Below are 21,991 nucleotides of genomic sequence, written 5' to 3'. Positions count from 1 at the left end.
TACCTTCTAAGAAGTACCTGAAATGCCGGATTACCAGGTATAGTGCCAATAGCTCCCGGTCGAGAGCACTGTATTTGAGTTCCGGTGGTCGTAGGTGTTTGCTGAAGAACGCCAGGTTGCCAGCGACCCTTGATGAGCTGTTCCAGCACTCCACCGACTGCTGTGTTGGATGCGTCCACTGTGAGGGCAGTAGGAACGTCCGTTCTGGGGTGCACTAGCATCGCGACGTTTGCCAAGGCTTCTTTGGTTTTAACGAAAGCAGTTGCGGCCTCTTCGTTCCAGGTAATGTCCTTGCCCTTACGCGACATTAGAGTGAACAGGGGGCGCATGGTTCGGGCTGCTGAGGGGAGGAAACGGTGGTAGAAATTCACCATACCCACGAATTCCTGCAAGCCTTTGATTGTGTTGGGTCGGGGGAAGTTGCAGACTGCGTCTACCTTGGCGGGCAGCGGGGTTGCCCCGTCTTTAGTAATCCTGTGGCCCAGGAAGTCGATGGTGTCGAGTCCAAACTGGCATTTGGCTGGGTTGATTGTAAGGCCGAATGCGCTCAGGCGGGAGTAGAGCTGGCGGAGGTGGGACAGATGCTCCTGCCGACTACTGCTGGCTATGAGGATGTCGTCCAAATAGATGAATGCAAAGTCCAGGTCACGTCCCACCGCGTCCATTAGCCGCTGGAAAGTCTGTGCGGCATTCTTTAGACCAAACGGCATTCGGAGGAATTCGAAAAGTCCGAACGGGGTGATAAGTGCTGTTTTGGGGATGTCGTCCGGATGTACAGGGATTTGATGGTATCCCCGGACGAGGTCTACCTTGGAAAAGATCCTTGCGCCATGTAGGTTTGCTGCGAAGTCTTGAATGTGTGGCACAGGGTAGCGGTCTGGCGTTGTAGCCTCGTTCAGCCTGCGGTAGTCACCGCATGGTCTCCAGCCACCCATTGCCTTGGGCACCATGTGCAGGGGGGAGGCCCATGGGCTGTCGGACCGTCGTATGATCCCCAGTTCCTCCATCTTCTTGAACTCCTCCTTCGCCAGTCGGAGCTTGTCCGGGGGAAGCGTTCGAGCACGGGCGTGGAGGGGTGGTCCCTGGGTCGGGATGTGGTGCTGTACTCCGTGACTGGGCATGGCTGCCGTGAACTGCAGTGTCAGTACTGATGGGAAATCCGCCAGGACCCTGGTGAATTCATCGTCGGACAGCGTGATGGAGTCCAGGTGTGGGGCTGGCAACTTTGATTCACCCAGGGAGAACGTTTGAAAAGTCTTGGTGTGGACAAGTCGTTTCCCTTGCAGGTCGACGAGCAGGCTGTGGGCTCGCAGAAAATCCGCCCCCAGGAGTGGTTGGACCACGGAGGCCAGTGTGAAGTCCCATGTGAACCGGCTGGAGCTGAACTGTAGCCGCACCGTGCGGGTGCCGTAGGTTCGTATTGTGCTGCCATTTGCGGCCCTCAGGGTGGGTCCCGGTTCTCTGTTGCGGGTGTCACAACTCGTTGGAGGTAAAACGCTGATCTCCGCTCCGGTGTTGACCAAAAATCGGCGTCCCGACTGCTTGTCCCAGACGTACAGGAGGCTGTCCTGATGGCCAGCCGCCGTAGTGATCGGCGGCGGCTGGGCCTTGGCGTTTCCCGGGAATTTGCAGGGTGGTCTACAGCGGCGGGCCTCTGTGCCCCACCGCTGGTGGTAGAAGCACCATTGTTTATTGGGCTCTGCAGCCGGGCCTGGTCTGGTCTGCCATTGGACATGCGGCTTGGTGATCTGTGCGATGGATGCCCCTCTCTCCTTCTTGGCATTTCACAGCACATCTGCTCAGGGCGCCACCTCCCGGGGGTCGCTGAAATCTGCGTCGGACAGCAGCAGGCGTATGTCCTCGGGCAGTTGCTCTGGGAACGCCTGCTCAAACATGAGGCAGGGTTTGTGTCCTTCAGCCAGGGCCAGCATTTTGTTCATTAATGCCGATGGCGGCCTGTCTCCCAAACCTTCCAGGTGCATTAAGCAGGCAGCTCGTTCGCGCCATGAGAGTCCAAAAGTCCTTATGAGCAGAGCTTTGAATGCTGTGTATTTGCCGTTCTCCAGAGACGACTGTATAAACTCCTCAACTTGTGCAGCAGTCTCTTGGTCGAGAGAGCTCAGCACGTAGTAGTAACGAGTGGACTCCGAGGTTAACTGCCGAATGTGGAATTGTGCTTCTGCTTGTTCGAACCACAGACGGGGTTTCCGCGGCCAAAAGCCTGGCAGTTGTAACGAAACTGCGTGAACAGATGCGGCGTCGGTCATCTCTGGCCCAAATATCGTTTGGGCCGTCGGGGTCACCAAATGTAGCGGTGTGCTACACACAGCGCTAGGATAACCACACGGAGTCGGTGAGTTAGAGTTGCGATGAAAGAGATTTATTCAAACTTCGCGGCCTGCTTTTAAAGCCTTCCCATTCCCGCCCTCCCTGGGGTGGGATTGCTGTGGGGAATGCATATTCCCAGACCCTTTCCGCGCGCGGGATTTTCCCCCTGCTGGTGAAGATGGCCTGGCGCCCTTTCTGGTGCCAGCCCTCTGCCTACGCGTGCTGTTGTGAGCTGGTTCGTGTGCGCTAGAAAGTGGGTCGCCACATGTCCATGATTAAGGACCTCCATCACCCAAGGCGTGCTCTCTTCCCTTTGCTACTATCAAGGAGGTAGTACAGGAGCCTAACGACACATACTCAATGTCTTAGGAACAACTTCTTCCCTTCCACCATCAGATTTCCGAATGTACAATGCACCATGAGCACTATTTTGCCAGTTTATTTTTTGCTTTCTTTTTGCACTACTTAATTTAATTTTAATATATATTTCTCATTGTAATTTGTAGTTTCTTTTAATTACTATGTATTGCAATGTACTGCTGCTGGAAAAGAACACATTTCACGACATATCCCAGTGATATTAAACCTGACTCTGATTCTGAATCAAGCTCTGCTTGTTACTCATCTCAGCTGACTTGCTTGGCTGATCTTCTCTGGGGTACAGTCATTAGCTGATTCTTACAGAAGAATAACCATTGGAACCAGAAATGTATTGCAAACTGGATCTGAAGCTGGCCAGGTGGCAGGAGGCAGAGGGTATTTTTCTGACTGTAATTTTGTAGCAGGTGGTGTATCTGGTGTCCCACAGGGTTTTTAAGTCGTGGGCATCCTCATCTAGACAGGATTGGTGTGAGAAGCGATATGATTTATAGGCCCAGGAGAGATTAAAAATGAATCATTGTGTCCCAAATATAACTTTTAACTAAGATCTTTCCTAGAAAATACATAGGTGTGAACGTTGTTGGGTAACATTAATATCTGATCTCTGCTTACTTAAATAATTTACCGCATTTGCAGTTTTGATTTAAACAAGATTATCTCGACTTTTTCAGGCTACCAGAAGGCAAATTGTGTTATTACAGAACCACTGAAGTGTACACAGAAATGGACCTATTCGACCCACCTGCTCCAAACCAACCCCTAATGCCTGTCTACATTAATCGTACTTGCCTGCAGTAGGCTTGTATGCTGGATCACTCCATCCTCTGTATGAAAAATGTTTCCCTCATATCCCCTTTGAATGTCTCCTCTCTCATCTTAAATCTGTGTCCCCTAGATCGAGACTCACTTCCCCAAAGATAAAGATTCTGTGTCAATTTAAACTATACTCCACTTAGTCTTATAAACCTCTCTGTAACCATCCCTTCCCCTCAGCACCCCACAACCTCCTAGTGAGAATAAACTCAGCATATCCAATCTTTCCTATTATTACTGCCCTCTGTCTGCACACTCTCCCTCACACTCCTTGGGGTTGTTATATATACACATATACATACACACATGACATGGGATGAGAAAGTGCAGGTTAAATTAGTAAATCTGCAGATAACACTTAAGTAACTTTCTTGCCATCCAGAACCATATATTTCTGAACACAGCAGGACATAAATAACTGGGAAGTTGGGTAGAATGGTGGCAGATGGAATTTAATCCAGGCATGCATTGGCTGACAAACTCTGGTAGGACATTGAGTCAATGGTAGGAGAGATAGGGTGGGGGCAGAAATGAGAGGTGAGGAGGTGGAGAGGGGAGAGAGGGGTGAGGGGAGAGAGGGGTGAGGGAAGAGTGAGGTGCGAGAGAGGTGAATGGAGTGGGAGAGAAGGGGAGAGAGGGGCAGCAAAGGGGAGAGAGGGGCAGAGAGGGGGATACAGGGGAGAAGAGGGAGGGGGAAGGGAAAGAGGGGGAGATGGGAGGGGTATAAGCATGTAGAGTGTATTAGAGGGGCAGAAGGGGTTAAAAGGGGTGAGAGGGGTGGTAGAGTGTGATAGAGGGAGAGAGGGGAGGGGAGGGGAGGGGAAGAGGGAGAAAGAGAAGGAGGGGAAAGAGAGGGAGTGGAAAGAGTGGGAGGGGATAGAGAGGAAGGGAAGGGAGTGAGGGGAGAGGATGGGCGAGAGTGAGTGGGGAAAGTGAGGTGTGTGAGGGGGACGAGTGAGGGGAGAGAGGGGAAGGAGGGGAGAGAGGGGAAGGAGGGGAGAGAGGGGAAGGAAGGGAGAGAGAGGGAGAAGAAAGAGAGGGAGTGAGTGGTTGGGAAGAGGTTGGGAGAGAGCAGTTGGTAGGGAGGGGAGAAACGGGGAGGGGAAGGGGGGAGTGAGGGGAGTGAATGGTTGGGGGAGAGGAAGACGGGGTGGGGAGAGAGAGAGGAGGGGAGAGATGGTCAGAACAAGGAGGAGAGAGAGGGGGAGAGTGATGGAGAAGTGAGTGGGGCCAGAAAGGGGATAGAGGGAATGCAAGAAGGAAGGAGTGAGTAACAGAGGGAGGGGGAGAGAACGGGAGGGGAGAGAGGGAGGGGGAAGAGTATAGGAGGGCAGACAGTAGGAGGGATTGAGAGAGGAAGGAGTGAGAGAGCGAGGGAACGAGAGAAGGAAGGAGTGGCAGAGGGAGGGAGAGGGAGTTAGAGAGAGGAATGAAGAGAGAGAGAGAGAAGGGAAGGAGGGAGAGGGACGGGGAGAATGAGTGGGAAGGAGTGTGAGGGAGAGTGTGCAGACAAGAGGGCAGTAATAATAAGGAAAGATTGGATATGCTGAGTTTATTCTCACTAGAGGTTGTGGGGTGCTGAGGGGAAGGGATGGTTACAGAGAGGTTTATAAGACTAAGTGGAGTATAGATTAAATTGACACTTAGAATCTTTATCTTTGGGGAGGTGAGTCTCGATCTAGGGGACACAGATTTAAGATGAGAGAGGAGACATTCAAAGGGGATATGAGGGAAGCATTTTTCATACAGAGGATGGAGTGATCCAGCATACAAGCCTACTGCAGGCAAGTACGATTAACGTAGACAGGCATTAGGGGTTGGTTTGGAACAGGTGGGTCGAATAGGTCCATTTCTGTGTACACTTCAGTGGTTCTGTAATAACACGATTTGTCTTCTGGTAGCCTGAAAAAGTCGAGATAATCTTGTTTAAATCAAAACTGCAAATGCGGTAAATTATTTAAGTAAGCAGAGATCAGATATTAATGTTACCCGACAACGTTCACACCTATGTATTTTCTAGGAAAGATCTTAGTTAAAAGTTATATTTGAGACACAATGATTCATTTTTAATCTCTCCTGGGCCTATAAATCATATCGCTTCTCACACCAATCCTGTCTAGATGAGGATGCCCACGACTTAAAATTTAGCACTTTCAAAATCTGTCTTTCCATAACTGAAACCATTCCGCATTAATCAGTGCTAAGATCTTCAAAATAATAATAGTCAGGTGTTTAATATTCTATTATTTTGAACATTTATAAGAATGCTTAGAACATAAAAAAATCCTGATTAGTCCAATGTGTCATCTTCTGCCAGTTTCGAAGAATGATGATTGCAACGACGAATACCCTTCCCACATCTGACATCTCAAATCTCATCCTGAAGCTCATAAAAAATCAAATTGATCAACTAATATCCATATAACTCTTAATCTTTTATTTTGATGGGCATTCATGCACTTCCTCTTTAATACTATCAATGACATGGAATTAATTGTTTTTTTTTGCAGCAGAATCTGCTATGCATTGAACATGCTGAGAATAAGAAATGATACCTAAATCCAGCTGTGTACAGACAATAACAAAGGCTGAACCAGCCAGTTTCTCTACAATGCAAATCTCAATGAAAATTGAGTGTTTTTGCTCTATACAGCCTTTAGCTTCTATTTAGGGGAGTGTTTTCCTTCAGCCTCTTCCAATCACCAGGAGGGTCAAGCAATCACAAAACGAGCAATAGTGAATGGGTAAAATCCAGATACCAGTAAAACAGATGACAGATTTTACAGATTTTGGCAGGCTGCCAGATGAGTATCTGTATGATGAATGAATGAAAATCATTCATTAAAAATGCTTTTACTAAATGGCTGTGTTATGAGCTGTACATTTATGATGACTTGGCACTGCATGACATATGTTGTCTATTATACACAATAAAGTCATGAATGGAATAGAAAGAAAAAAGTCATGAATGAAATAGAAAACATCTCGGCTGGAAAGGAGTATGATTTGTGAATCAAAATTTCTTACAGCAATTCAGTTAGTGTGCACCATTAAAAAGGAAACAGATAGCCAATTAAGATTAAACAATTAAATTCTGACAAAAATATTTATTTTCAAATGAGCTGTGATTTCGCGTAAAGTCATTGCTCTTGATCTGCTAAAGCAAAGGAACAAACAGAAATTTGATTTTTTCAGTGAGAAAAGGGAATTTCCTAGTATTCAGTATGCTACTTTTCTGATCAGAAGCCAGCCAAAACCGTCAGAATGTGACTTTCACAGGACTTATAAAATACATCGTGTTAAATTACTTTGTACAATGCAGCAATACAGCGGTGCCACAAAATTTGGGAACCCTGTAGAATTTTCTCTATTTCTGCATAACAATGACCTTAAATGTGATCAGATCTTCAATCCAGTCCTAAAAATCAAAGAGAACCCAATTAAATAAACAACACAAAAACATTATACTTGTTCATTTATTTATTGGGAAAAATGATCCAATATTACAAATATTTGTTGGAAAAAGTATGTGAACCTTTGCTTTCAGTAACTGGCATGACCCCCTTGTGCAGCAATAATTTTAAACAAATGTTTCTGGTAACTGTTGATCAGTCCTGCACATTGGCTTGGAGGAATTTTAGGTCATTTCTCCTTACAAAACTGCTTCAACTCTGGGATGTTGGTGGGCTTCCTCGCATGAACTGCTTGCTTCAGATCCTTCCACAAAACTTCTATAGGATTAAGGTCAGGACTTAGACTTGGTCATTCCAAAACATGAAATTACTCCTTTTTAAAACATTCTGTTGTTGATTTACTCTTGTTTTTCAGAACATTGTCTTGTTGCATTATCCAACTTCTATTAAGGTTCAGGTGGTGGACTGCTACCCAGACATTCTCCCGTAAAATGTCTTGACACAATTTTGAATTCACTGTTCCTCAATGATTGCAAGCTGTCTAAGCCCTGAGGCAGCAAAACAGCTCCAAACCATGATGCTCCTTCCACCATGCTTCACAGTTTGGATGAGGTTTTGGTGTTGGTGTGCAGTGCCCTTTTTCCTCCAAACATAACAATATGCATTTCTGCCAAATAAAGTTCAACTTTTGTCTCATCTGTGCACAAAACATTGTCTCAGAAGCATTGTGGAACATCCAGGTGGTCTTTTGCAAACTTCACATGCAGCAACACACACAAAATGCTGGTAGAACACAGCAGGCCAGGCAGCATCTATAGGAAAAGGTACAGTCGACGTTTGGGCCGAGACCCTTCATCAGGACTAACTGAAAGAAGAAATAGTAAGAGAGTCACATGCAGCAATGTTTTTTTTTGGAGAGCAGTGGTTTCCTCTGTGGTGTCTTTCCATGAACACCATTCGTGTTCAGTGTTTTTCTTATAGTGGACACATGAACAGAGACTTCAGCAAGTTCTAGAGATTTCTGCCAATCTTTTGCTGTTACCCTTGGGTTCTTTTTCACCTGCTTTAGCATTGCATGTTGTGCTCTTGGTGTGATCTTTGCAGGATGCCCACTCCTAGGGAGAGCAGCAACAGTACTGAGTTTCCTCCATTTGTAGACTATTTCTCTTACTATGGACTGATGAACCCTCAGGTCTTTAGAAATGCTTTTGAAGCCTTTTCCAGCTTCATGAATCTCTACAATTCTTCTTCTAAAGTCCTCTGAAAGTTGTTTTGATCGAGGCATGGTGCACTTAAACAGATCTTTCTTGAGAAGAGCAGGCTGTGTCAGTAACCTGACTCTGTGTGTCTTTTTTATAGGGCAGGGCATGTCTGCAACCCACACTTCCAATCTCATCTCATTGACTGGAAAACCTGACTCCAAATAACTTATGCAGAAGGCATTACCTCAGAGGTTCACATACTTTTTCCAACACATACATGTAATATTGGATCATTTTTCTCAATAAGTAAATTAACAAGTATAATGTTGTTGTGTTATTTATTTAATTGGGTTCTCCTTATCTAGACTTATGTGAAGACCTGATCACATGTTAGGTCATATTTATGTAAAAATAAGAGAAAATTCTGCAGGGTTCATACATTTTCTAGCACCACTGTAAGTATGAAAAAAGACAAATGAGACAAAATACTCTGGCAAAACTGCAGTCTGAATTTACATTTTTCCAGATGTGATACAAGGCAAGAAGGAAATATTTTGTATTCTTGAGAATAAAGAGGCTACAATTTTATTGCACTAAATAAGGGAAAAGTACATTATTTATCTTTGGTGTTGAAAGATTGCATTAGTAGATTGTTGCCTTACGTGGTGAAAGCTTCCTGTCTACACCAGGTGCAAGCATTTTCAAAGAATCTATTGGATAGCTATATGAAATGAAAGGTATACTGTTGGTGCTACTTTCTCATGCTGTGGCTTTAGAACACTGCTAAAATAGAAATCGCTTTGCTGCACAAACTCTACAACGCCAGAGCAGAGAGTGACTTCATGTCCCTGGTAGAATTTAAAATAAAAAATAAAACACACCAAGGAAACTTACTGTATGTCTTGAAAAAAATATTCGCAAAGCTTTTGTATGGTGGGAGAGAAGACCCAGTTGTCATTTTTATCAAACCCATTACTTGCAAGGTAATGTATTAAAGTTTTAATGAAAAGTCATTTACTTTGGTTCTTTCCCAGTAGTTGCTGAGTATTTCCTGGATTTTGTCTTATTTCAGACTTCCAGTATGTACTTTTGCTTTTGATTTACTGCATCAATGAGTATTCTGTGCCAAAGTGAATGTTACAATTTCAACATAATAAATAATCCTTCACAATATTTTTCCCAGATATGTAAAATTGGGCAGCTCACTTCAGTTGTATTTTTCTGCCACTATAAATTGGGCGGGCACTGAAAATAAACCTGAGGCCAGAATATGTAAACACGAGGAAGTCTGCAGATGCTGGAAATTCAAGCAACACACATCAAAGTTGCTGGTGAACGCAGCAGGCCAGGCAGCATCTCTAGGAAGAGGTACAGTCGACGTTTTGAGCTGAGACCCTTCGTCAGGACTAACTGAAGGAAGAGCTAGTAAGAGATTTGAAAGTGGGAGGGGGAGGGGGAGATCCAAAATGATAGGAGAAGACAGGAGGGGGAGGGATGGAGCCCAGAGCTGGACAGGTGATTGGCAAAAGGGATATGAGAGGATCATAGGACAGGAGGCCCAGGGAGAAGGAGAAGGGGAAGGGGGGGGGAGAAACCCAGAGGATGGGCAAGGGGTATAGTCAGAGGGACAGAGGGAGAAAAGGGAGAGAGAGAGAAAGAATGTGTGTATATAAGTAAATAACAGATGGTGTACGAGGGGGAGGTGGGGCATTAGCGGAAGTTAGAGAAGTCAATGTTCAAGGCCAGAATACAAGGCTTTTTTCTTCAACCATGTAGATGGCCTTTAAAGTGAAGCAGTTTTTTAAACATTGATGTATGCTTTGACCCTTTTGTGTAATACCATGCAAAACAAATTCCTAAAATGTTTTACATTCTCTGAGAATACTGGGGGTACAATCGCATGCACGCTCGAAGTCATCAATAATTTTACCTAAGTGAACTGTGTATTTAGACAGTCTGTATTAGCATATTATTTGACAATACAAGGAATTGACCTTCAAGTCTAATCCTGCCTTCACCTGACATTCACAAGGACACGGCTATTTTCAGCATGAGCTTCTGATAAACAGTGTGAAAAGAACCCAGGTATGTGTCAATATTGTCCTGAACCAATGATAAACAGCTTTATCACAAAGCATCAGGGGATTAGCCTTCCCCACCATCAGAAGTATCTGCATGAAGTGCTGCTTCAAGAAAGTAACATCAATCATTAAATATTCCCATATCTGTACCATATCCTCCTCTCGCAGCTACCAAAGGACAGAAAGTACGGAGGGCCGAAGTCCTAACTATCAGGCTCAAAATCAGCTACTTTCCTTCAACCATTTAGCTCTTGAACCAACCTGCACAACCTTAATCACTACATCAATGTAGAGACACTACAGTCAAACTGCCAACAATGAACTTTGTTATTTTTGTTTTTGTTGTGTTCACTTGCCTATAACTACTGATGAGCCCTGAAAGCCAGGAGATAGAACAAAGCTGGAATACAAAGTGAACCTTAGTCACTAAAACTGTGTAGCTACAAAAACTCAGCAATGCATCTCAAAGCACGACTATTTAAATGGACATTCGAGACACTGTTACGAAAACGACCAATCAGAGAAAGTCAGCTTGGGATTGGTTGTCAGCTGACCAATAGGCTTTGGTTGCTTTGCCTCGCCATAACAACTCTGTCTTGAAGAATGATTACCTGTAGGATTTAAGTCGAGAGTTGATTTGAATTGGAACAATTGGCTTGCACTAGTGATCAGTTCTTCTTAATGGTTGCAGGCTGTCACTTTGCTGTCATGGTGTTACCTGCGGCTGTGCTAGCGCAGGTGGTTGTTTCGGTCGGGCTAAATCAGTCTATTCCAGTGGGAGATATAGGTCCAGCTCTGTGATGGATGATCTGCTTGATGAGCCTGTTGTGCCTTTGGGAGTATGTGGCTGCAACTAATTGATATGGTGACGCCAGAGATGACCTTCTACAATAATGTGATAGAGTACTTTCCCCAACAAGGGAAATTCTGCAGATGCTAGAAATCCAAGCAACACACACAAAATGCTGGTGGAACTCAGCTGGCCAAGCAGTATCTATGGAAAAGAGTAGAGTCGTCTTGGTCCGAAACATCGACTGTACTCTTTTCCATAGATGCTGCCTGGCTTGCTGAGTTCCTCAAGTATTTTGTGAGAGTACTTTCCCCATTCATTTAACAATCTGACCTGGTACTCAGAGGTCTTGCCTAACGTGATACTGGCTGGACCACACTGCAGCTCAGGCTCGAACGACTTCACCCGTCAACCAATGTCTGTGCGACTGTCTGTGTGCACGTGACCATCTGTTGTCTCAGATGCTGGATGTTGTGCCAGCATTGCATCCAACACCGTGCGCAGTTTTCTTCCCAAAAGTGCTTCAGATGGAGAATTCCCCTCAAGGCCTGGATGTGGTGCAATTAGATATGACATGAGAAATGTGTGAGAGCCTTGACTGATACTCTTTCCCCTTCTGATTTTATAAGTGACTGAAGGTATCTATAAACCTCTTTGCTTAGCCATTGGACTGTAGTTGAGCAGAGTGAGCAGGTCAGGATAATTCCACTGTTTTGGCAGAATGCAGAAAACTGCTGTGAACTGAATGAGGTGCAGATGTCAGAAACAAGCATTTCTTGCCTCCAAAGGCAGACGAAGATCTGCAGCAGCTATTGAATGGTAGGCTCTGTTGTTGCTGACTTTGTAGGTAATACTTCTGTGCATTTGGAATAGATGTCAACCAGCATGAGGTAGGTACACCTGTTGATTGGGTCAGTGAAGCCAATAGATACTCGACTTCAAGGTCTGTTAGCCTGAGCCCATGGTTACGGATCAGCTCCACTTGGATCCTTTGCTGTCATACAGCACTGAGTACACTGCTTACATACAAATCTTACATCATTGTGTATGGCCAACCAGTACACAAAGCTTCTTGACAGGGCTTTCATTGAATTGATGCTCGGGTGGACCTTGGTGGAACTGTTTCAGTACTTTTGGTCGAAGTGTTCGTGGAATCACTATTCTGTCTCCAAATATTAGGTAGAAGTCCACAGTTAAGAGTGATGTATGATGTCGATAGAACAATATGACATCTTCCTCAACCTCGACTGGCCATCGGTCAATGAGGAGTTTGGCAATACCTAAAGAATAGGCTCTGCAGCCAGTTCTGCTCTGATCTTGTCGACCATCACCAGTAGACCTTCTGCAGAATCTGATCAACTGAAATCACAGACATGACTACATCTTCGTTTTCAGTAACCTGCTGATTCATAAGTCTGGACAGGGCATCTGCCTGACTAAGTTCCTGGGTTGATGTGTACTTGATTTCATATTTTTAGGCTAAGAACATCATTCCCACCTTTCTGGATGGCTAGCTGTATACTCTGGGATGCCTTTCCTAGACCCGAAGATGGACAACAGTGGCTTATGATCAATAAGGAATGTGAAGTGTCTGCCATAACGCATCTCGTGGAACTTCTTCACAGCAAGAATGATTCCCAAGGCTTCCATCTCGATTTGTTCAAAGTTCCTTTCTGCTGCAATCAGTGATCAGTCTGCACGCATGATAGTGTGATCAGAGAAGATATGGGATATGACAGCACATACCCTGTAGTTAGGTGCATCTGTCGCAATGGTGGTAGGCAACTCTGGGTTGAAATGCATCAAGAGAAGGCATAATCACAGCATATACTTCCTCTGATCAAAGATCACTTGGCAATGGTTGGACCATTTCCATGTGCAGACTTGTTGAGCAGGGCACTTAGTGGTTCCCTCGGCTGGTGCATTGCTGGCAGCAATGCGGAACAATGACTAATTTTGCCCAAAAATGATCATAAGGTGCTGACAGCAGTGATGTTTTTGGGATCTGGGTGATGACCGTGCTCATCTATGATGAATCCCAGATATTTGATTTAAGAGATCAAGAGACTGCATTTTTCTGCCTGAAGTCACAATCCAAAGTTTTGTAGTTTTTTCAAAACACGTTCCAGGTGTTGGCATAGTTCTGGCTGATCTGCCCCATCACCAGGATGTCGTCAAGGTAACACCTTCAATACCACTCAGCATGGTGTCCATGAGCTATTGGAAAGTTGAAGGAGCCGCCTTTACCCCCAAAGGTAGATGGAGGAAGGAATACAAACCTTCTGTGTTGTAAAGGTGAGAGGCTCTGTGAATTTTTCACCACTTCTACCTGGAGGTAGACTTCAGACAAGTCCAACTTTATAAAAGTAGTAACCACCCTTCACTCTTGTGAAGAGGTTTGCAGGTATCGGTAATGGGACCAGAGCCACAGTGATTCCAGTTGAGAAGTCCGCACACAACCACACTGTGTTGTTGCCTTTCTTGATGATGACCATTGGAGCTGCCCATTGTGAATAGTTGACAGCTTTGATCACACCAACTTGTTGCAGGCAATCTAACTCTTGCTCCACGATTGCTAAGGCTGCACGTGGTACCGATCTTTTGGGACAGGAAACTGGCTTTGCGTCTGGATGGAGATGGAGTTCTGCTTGCAGTTCAGTGCAGCGAGCTAAACCATCTTGAAACACCCTGTTGCATAGCACTGTTGCAGTTGTTGTATGGTCTCACGAGCTGGTGGTGGTATGGCGTCAACTAACATGATTTAAATAGCCAATGTCTTCCTACAGACCTCATCCAGAAGGATGCGCCAGAGCTCAAGCTTGTCCATTCAGTCAGTGCCAAGGACATTCAGATCTGGCTGATCTGTTAGGTAACACACTCTGTTGATTTGGTTACCATTCAGCTTCACCATGCAGTGAAGTTCACCAATCGGCTGGAGGGTTCCACCCATTGCACAGCAAACAGTATGATGAGGACCCAAGCACCCGCCATATGCATTTGGAGATAATGGTGATGTGTGACGCTGTATTGAGTTGTAGCTTGACCAACTGACTGTTGATAAATATGTTGATGTACTGCGTTCTGGTGGTGAAGTCAACTTTGAATGTGACCATTAAACTTCTTGTAGATTTTGGTTTGCCTTTGAAACTTCTTGCTTTTGTGTTTCACTGGCCTAGAAGAGTGAAGGATGGTGAAAGCCTTTGTCATGACCATAGCAATGGCATTTGCCACAAAAGTGTTTAAGTATTGACTGTTTCCTACATAATGCCATGCACCATAGTGCCAACAGCTTGTGGCTGGCCACTTGACGGTGATGGTGACACTGAGTGATGGTGTCTGGGCCGTTGAAATGCATTGACACAGTTCTGTTCAACCAGCTTGGAATTGTGTTTCAGGTTGATCAACCGCTCTCATTCTTGAGTGACATCTTGCAGAGTCACATCAGGGTCTTGCTCCAGTCTGGACAGGAGACACTGGCGAATGTCTGCATTGCCAGGTGACTGAAGTCCACAAGTAAAAATTGGACATTTGAACTGTGAATCAGTCATGTTACCCAGCCTGAACTTTTCACATTCATGATTGACGACACCAGCATTTGTGATGAGGTTATCGGTGTCATGTTTAACAAGTTTTAGGCAACGGTAGTGAACATCAAAGAGAGATGACTACTCTCCAAAAATTCTTGTTATCTGTTGGAAGTTGAAATAACACTCATCTTCAGCAGTGCCCAATTTTCAGAGCAAAGTGCTTGTCTTCCACGAGTCATCTTTACTGGTGAAGGCGACCCAGAAGATATCTTCATAATGTTTGAATTGCGACTCCCAAAGCGGCATCGAACTGGAAGCTGATCATGAACACAACAACTGACTCACATGAGTTCTGTTGAGTATTTGACACCAATAGAGTTGAACTCACTGACTACATGCTCGTCAAGGTTTCGATTAACTTCAGCTGGGCTGCCTCAAATTGAGCTTGCCACTGTTGTAGGATTGCATTATATCTTCTGCTGAAATTATCATGCTGATATAATACAGCACTTAAGCGCCAATTTGCTGTGTTTGCTTGCCTATAACTGCTAATGAGACCTGAAGCCAGGAGATAGAACAAAGCTGGAACATGAAATAAACTTTTATTCACCAAACCCACACAGCTACAAAAACTCAACAGTACATCCCAAAGCACGACTATTTAGACATCCCAACATCTCTCTATCTAACCTGTCAAGCGCAGGAAGAGTCTTGGATGTTTAATGAGAAGGAATTTTATTCTTCCAAACTGCTGAGTATAAGCAAAGAGTTCAGAGCAACACGTCATGCTGGAATCAGTCCAGTGAATCTTCAGTGAACTCCCTCTGCCACAGGTTGGGAGATCAGGTTTATACACAATATACTAGATGAGGTCTCACTAGGGCTCTATATCCTGTATTTGCATCAACATACGAGGGGTGATTGATAAGTTCGTAGCCTAAGGTAGAAGGAGATTAATTATACAGCTCTCGTTACATGCACGTGAAGTTCAACTCTTTGAGTGACTATGCAGAAAGTTTGAAGTTAATAACTCATCTCCTTCTACCTTAGGCCACAAACTTATCAATCATCCCTGCTGTGGACCACTTTCTGGAGGTCCAAGATGCTGACTTCTACAAAGAAGGGATCCATATGCTCCACGACCACTGGTCTAAGTGTGTAAGTGTAGGAGGGGACTATGTTGAAAAATAAATGTGCTAGGTTTTCTAAAATTGACTCCTTCTTCCTTAGGCCACGAACTTATCAATCACCCCTCGTATTCCCTAGGCACAAGCACCTTTTAATTTCTCACCATTTGAAAAACGTCAGCTTCTCTACTTTTTCTAACCAAGCGGATGAACTCATACTTTTCCACATGATGCGCAATCCGCTACATTGTTGCCTATTCAATTGTATACGTCTTCTGCATCCACCCACATTACCACCCATCATCAGCAAACTGAACACTTCAACCCCTCATCAAAATCACTGATGATAAGTGAACAACAGGGGTTCTGGCAACAATCCCCACAGAACATCACTAGTCACATCCTCTCAACCACAAAGTTATCAACTTATCCCTACTCCGTTTCTGTCCATTAAACCTAATCCTCAATCCATGCTTGTAATATCATTAATAATCCCATATGCTCTAATAATCTTTTCATGGCACCTTGCCAATGGCCTTCTGAAAATTAAAATAAACACATATACCAGCTCCATTTCATCTATTCTGCAAGTTACAGCCTGACAACATTTTAATGGAATTGTCCAGTGTGATTTTCCTTTATGATATAATGGTGGAACAAACTGAGAGGGTTGAATGGCCTAATTCAGTTCCTATGTTTTATGGTCTTATAATTCTATGTTAACGCCCCAGTGCTGTTTTTCAAGTGCTCTGCTATCACTTCATAAATTTCTAGCATTTTCTAACTACTTCTGTCAGACTAATTGGTCTCTCTTTCTGTTTGTTCTCTCTTCATCCCTTAAATAGTAGGGTTAAATATACATATATACATACTCATCAGGGGACTGTTTGCCTGCCCAGGTGACAGCGGAAAATGAACAACCAGTGCAGACACTATTTTCATATCCGTTCCTTCAAATCCCTAGGAAGCAGATCTTCAGGTCCTGGGTATCCACTGCCTTTCAGTTTCTTTAACTTCTCCAATTATGCTTTCATAAATTTGAATTTCTTTCTTTTAATTTTTTATAAAATGACTTTTTATGATTTAGATGACCATCATTTAGCACACTTATAGACCTACAGAACCTGGACCTTTGCCTATCATCACAATAGGTCTACAGTGGATGCAATCTCTTTGGCTCTCCACTTAGTCTTCGATCACCAGGACGATGGTAATAACTATTTCAGGCTGCCGTTGATTGATTACAGCTCAGTTTTCAACACAATCATGTCCCCAGTCCTAATCAACAAACTCCAAAACCTTGGCCTCTGTACCTCCCTCTGCAAATGGCTCCTTGACTTCCTCACCAGGAGACCACAGTCTGTGTGGATCGAAAATAACATCTCTTTCTCACTGACAATCAACACTGTCGTACGTCAAGGATGCGTGCTTAGTCCAGTGTTCTACTCTCTACACCTATGACTGGGTGGCTGGGCACTGCTTTAACACCGTCCATAAATATGTGGATGACAAAATTGTTGCTGGCAGATTTTCAGATGGTGATGAGGAGGCGTACAGGAGCAAAACAGATCAGTTGGTTCAGTGGTGTCACACAACCACCTTGCACTCATCATCAGTAAGACCAAGGAACTTATTGTGGACTTCGGGAAAGGGGAGTCGAGGGAACACACACCAATCATTATTGAGAGATCAACAGTGGAAAGGATGAGCAGTTTCAAGCTCTTGGGTGTCTGAAGATCTGTCCTGGGCCCAGCATATAGATGCAATTACAAAGAAGGCATGGCAGTGACTATATTTTATTTGAAGTTTGAAGAAATTCAGTATGTCACCAATGACATATTGGTTGCATCACAGCCTGGTATAGAAACGTCGATGCTCTTGAATGGAAAATCCTACAAAAGTAGGCCCAGTTCATTACGGGTAAAGTGCTCCCCACCATTGAGCACATCTGCATGGAGCACTGTCACGGAAAGCAGTATTTATCATCAGGGTCCCCCATTACCCAGATCAAGCTCTCTTCTCACTGCTATCATCAGGAAGAAGATACAGGAACCTCAGGACTCACACCACCAGGTTCAGGAACAGTTATTACTCCTCAACCATTAGGCTCTTGAACCAGTGGGAACAACTTCACTTGCCCCATCACTGAACTGTTCCCACAATCTATAGACTCTCTTTCAAGGATTCTTCATCTCATATTCAAAATATTTATTGCTTATTTACTGCATTTATCATGATAACTTCTTTTCATATTTTTTATTCGCACAGTTTGCTGTCCTTTGCACATTGGTTGTTTGTCTGTCCTGTTGGGTGTAGTCTTTCATTGATTCTATAATGGCTTTTGGATTTACTGTGTATACCCACAAGAAAATGAATCTCAGGATTATATATGGTGGCATATATGCACATTGATAATAAATTTATTTTGAACTTTGAACAATCGCAGATTTCTACAGATGTAACATGGAAAGCATTCTGATTGCATCACCATCTGGTGTGGAGGGGCCACTACACAGGATTGGAAAAAGCTGCAGAAAGTTGTAAACTCAGTCTGCTCCATCATGGGAACTATGAGGACACCTTCAAAAGCCAATGCCTCAAAAAGTTGGCATCCATCATCCAGGACATGCCCTCTCCTCACTGCTACCGAGTGGAGGTACAGGAGCCTGTGGACACACACTGAATGTTTCAGGAACAGCTTCTTCCCTTCCTCCACCATCAGATTTCTGAATGGACAATGAACCCACGAACACTACCTCACTATTTTTCCCTCTCTTTTTGTGCTACTTATTTGATGTAATTCATATAGACTGTATATATATATTATTGTACTTTATAGTTTTTTTATTATGTATGTAAGGGTTTCTTCTTTATGTTACTGCTAAGGTGAATAAAATGGCTTCTCTGTACTGTTAACTACTGAGACTGTTAACTGTTCTCTATAGCAGTTAGTGATAACGGGACTTGTATTCATTTGCTAGCCAATTGGAATAGATGTTATTTTTTCTCTCTGTGTGAAAGCTGTTAGTCTGCATGGGCTTCGAGGGAGAAGGTGCAAAGAGGATGAAGAGAGAAGAGGTGGCTTGAGGAGACGGTTGCCGGACCTGCTGGGCCTGTGCTTGGGGTGGGAGCCCAGGGGTCGATGACGAGCGAAGGAGGAGCCGCGAGAGGGAATCCGGGGAATCCGTGAGCTCCAACGTTTGTGCACTGGACATTTTTATGAGATTATTGGCGCCTTTTATTTGTTTCCTTTTCTTTTGTTTCTCTACTAACCCCATACTTAAATATAAAATCTTAATCGTTTAACTGCACATTGTGGACTGAATGTTATTTTGGGGTACTGATGTTATACAGGGGACACAACACGCAGCATTCACCCAAACAAGAGTGCTAAGGTTTGGCCGGGCAGAGGGTTATCACCCCAAGATGATGCCACTTGGCAAAGCGAGTGTTACATGTATTACAAAGTACTGCTACCAGAAAACCACAAATTTCACTACAAATGCCAGTGATATTAAACCCGATTCTGATTCTGAGAAGCATATAGGAGTGAGATAGTTTGGCTGGTTGAGTGCTGTTGCTACAACATTGTCAGCAAGTACTTCCCCTTCCTGTGGACTTCAGGAAGGGGAAGTCAGGAGAACACATACCACTCCTCAGAGTAGTCGGCAGTGGAAAAGATAAGCAGCTTCAAGCTGCTGGGCATCAATGTCTCAGAGGAACCTTCCTGGGCCCAGCACATTGGTGCAATCACGAAGATGGTAAGCAAGTGGCTTTACATCCTTAAGAATTTGAGGAAATTCAGTATGTCATCTAAGACTTCTGTAAGTCTCTATAAATATACAATAGAGAGTACTTTGAATAGTTACATCATTGTCCCATCTGGAGGCTCTGATGTGTAGGATTGTAAGCAGCAACAGGCACAATCCCCCATGCCATCAAGAACATCTTCAGGAGGAGGTATCTCAAGGTGATATCCGTCATTGAAGACCTTCACCATCTGCGACACATCCTCTTCACTTCCACCAGGTAGGAAGTACAGTAGCCTAAAGACCCACACTCAATGGCTTAGAAACAGGCTTTTCCACTCTGCCATCGGATTTCTGAATGGTCCATGAACATTACCTCATTATTCTTTTTGGTTTTCTCTATTTATTTTGTAATAAATAGTAACTTTTATAATGTCTTTGCACTCTACTACTGCAAGAAAACAACAAATTCCACATCATATAAACCAGTGATAATAAACTTGATAGTGATTCTGATGGCTGATCTGACATCTTTGTCTGATCTATATTACTGGATTCCTCATGGATCACGACAACTTGTCATTTCCCTGTTACTCCAAGTTCCTCTCTGAGATATCCTTGAACTTGGCACCATTCAGATTACAAGGCTCCAGCAGAAGTTGGGGAATAGCATGAACACTTCAAATGGAAGGGAAGAGATTGGGACATGAACAACATCATTTGGGTACTTTGATCATTTTTGCTTTCCTGTTTGTCTGCCGATCTTCACCCCCACTTCTCCTCACCAATCTAATGTGAGACACTCTCAGAGTATCTGTACACATTTTGATTCCTTGCTATACTGTCTCACCGAGAGATTACTTGATCAGTTTGTGCAAGACTTAGAAGCAAACCAGATCCTCCTCTCATTCGATTTCTCTGCAGCCATTGTTTCCAGTAGAACTCTACAGAGCAGAAAACAAATCTGACTTAATTATTTTTGCCCTTTCCTGTCACTAACCATTTAGGACTGAAGTTAATTTGAAGTCAGACTTCTTTTAACCAAGGAGAGTTCCTCAGTTTTGGCAAACCATAACAAGAATACACAGGTTTTCTTTTCCTCTTTAGGTGAAACTGCCTATAACAGCTTACTTCCTTTCAATAAAATCATCCAGATGTACAAATCCATTCTGGAAAGTTGCTGTAATTGTAAATTCAAACAACAACTGACCAGCGATGAGGGAACTCTCATTTATTTTATTCCCAATTTCTCCAATTTAAGTGACATTTCTTTAATTAAGACAATTACTTGAAATGTCTTAAGTGAAAGAAGTGTTTGCCATATTTTCCACCTGGAGCCTTCTACTGCATGTTTACACAAAGCAGAGAGGGAAAATGGATCTCCCCAGCCAAGATATGTTCCAGCTCTGGAAAATCACTCTTAACTACTGTTCTGAGGCTTGTGAAATTTCTTGGAAGCAAAGCAAGCATCAATTCTTAGTATCTGTTCCAAGTTGTTACTGCATTAGCAAAGAAGGTTAAAATTGGTGCATTAGTTCATGAAATCATGAATTCACAGCCGGAAAGAATGTGTGAAGCAGTGACCTGCAAACAGCATAATCAGGCTCCTTTAAATAATCTACAGATTGCTCTATTAAAATTGATGGTCAGGATGATCGTTTTAATTAAGAAAATGAAGATATCCATTGCAATATTTTACAACCAGGTTACAGCTCAAGATTAGAATGCATTGTAAAGTAACAATGAGTTGGCCAGGTGTTGAGCATCTTAAATAATTCTTCTTTATTTTTCAGCTCCAATTAGCAACTTTTAATAATACAACTATTTGCAGCATCCCTTGGGCAAATATTCAGAGAAAATACCATGGGTATTTTTTATGCACAGCTGCAGTTATTTATTTTCTAACCAGATGGTACACATTACTGAGGGGGCCTGGTGAAATATGGTTTCAAGTTCAAGGAAATTGGAAGTAATCTTTTGGAATTGTTATTAATAGTCTGATGTGTCAGTAAATCACATCTTAAGCAAAGTGCTTAACCTTTGCAAATAACTTCAGCTCAGATTTAGAATCTGGGACTGAGTAATACATGGTAGGCATTATTGATTTACTTACAATTCCTCATTGCTGCTTTCCAAATTTTACACAGAATATTCTTGGTACAGGAAATGTACGTCCATCAATATTTGTAAGAGACATTAATGCTCCAAGTATGGACCATTCTTGAGAAAGACCCAAAGGGTTTTTAAGTATAATTTTGACCTGTCCTTCTCATCCAGCAGCTGATTAATTTTACAGCATATATTCAGTGATTTCTGCCTTTATTTTATTTAATTTCCTTTTTTTTCTCTTTAATGACATCAATGAAATATTGTGAAAAGAAAAAATAATTCACCCACCTCCACTTCCACAAATTCATTTAACTTTTTGCAAGTAGCAGAAAATGTCTCTGTCGTTCCAAACTCAAAATACCATAGCTTGTTTTTCATTCTGAAAAGAATATAAAGAAACATACACTATTATATGTAACCAAGAACCCATTTTGAAAACACAATTCACTTCACCTTGTTGGATTTATTGTT

The 21,991-nt window shown here is 43.4% G+C and overlaps 1 protein-coding gene across 5 annotated transcripts in view; it reads right to left on the bottom strand.

The window, feature by feature from the left end:
• The window catches only part of LOC134348459 (diacylglycerol kinase beta), a 579,084-nt gene that overhangs the window by 111,315 nt on the left and 445,778 nt on the right, over positions 1–21,991 (bottom strand). For all 5 annotated transcript variants that reach the window (XM_063051878.1, XM_063051881.1, XM_063051880.1 and 2 more), the window contains one exon: positions 21,809–21,899. In XM_063051878.1, coding sequence (XP_062907948.1) covers positions 21,809–21,899 — 91 coding nt within the window. The remainder of the gene's footprint in view (positions 1–21,808; positions 21,900–21,991) is intronic.

Source organism: Mobula hypostoma, chromosome 6 (assembly GCF_963921235.1).
Source record: "Mobula hypostoma chromosome 6, sMobHyp1.1, whole genome shotgun sequence".
Lineage (NCBI taxonomy): Eukaryota > Metazoa > Chordata > Chondrichthyes > Myliobatiformes > Myliobatidae > Mobula > Mobula hypostoma.
Note: the sequence above shows the minus strand (reverse complement) of the source record. Positions and strands in the feature narration are given on the sequence as shown.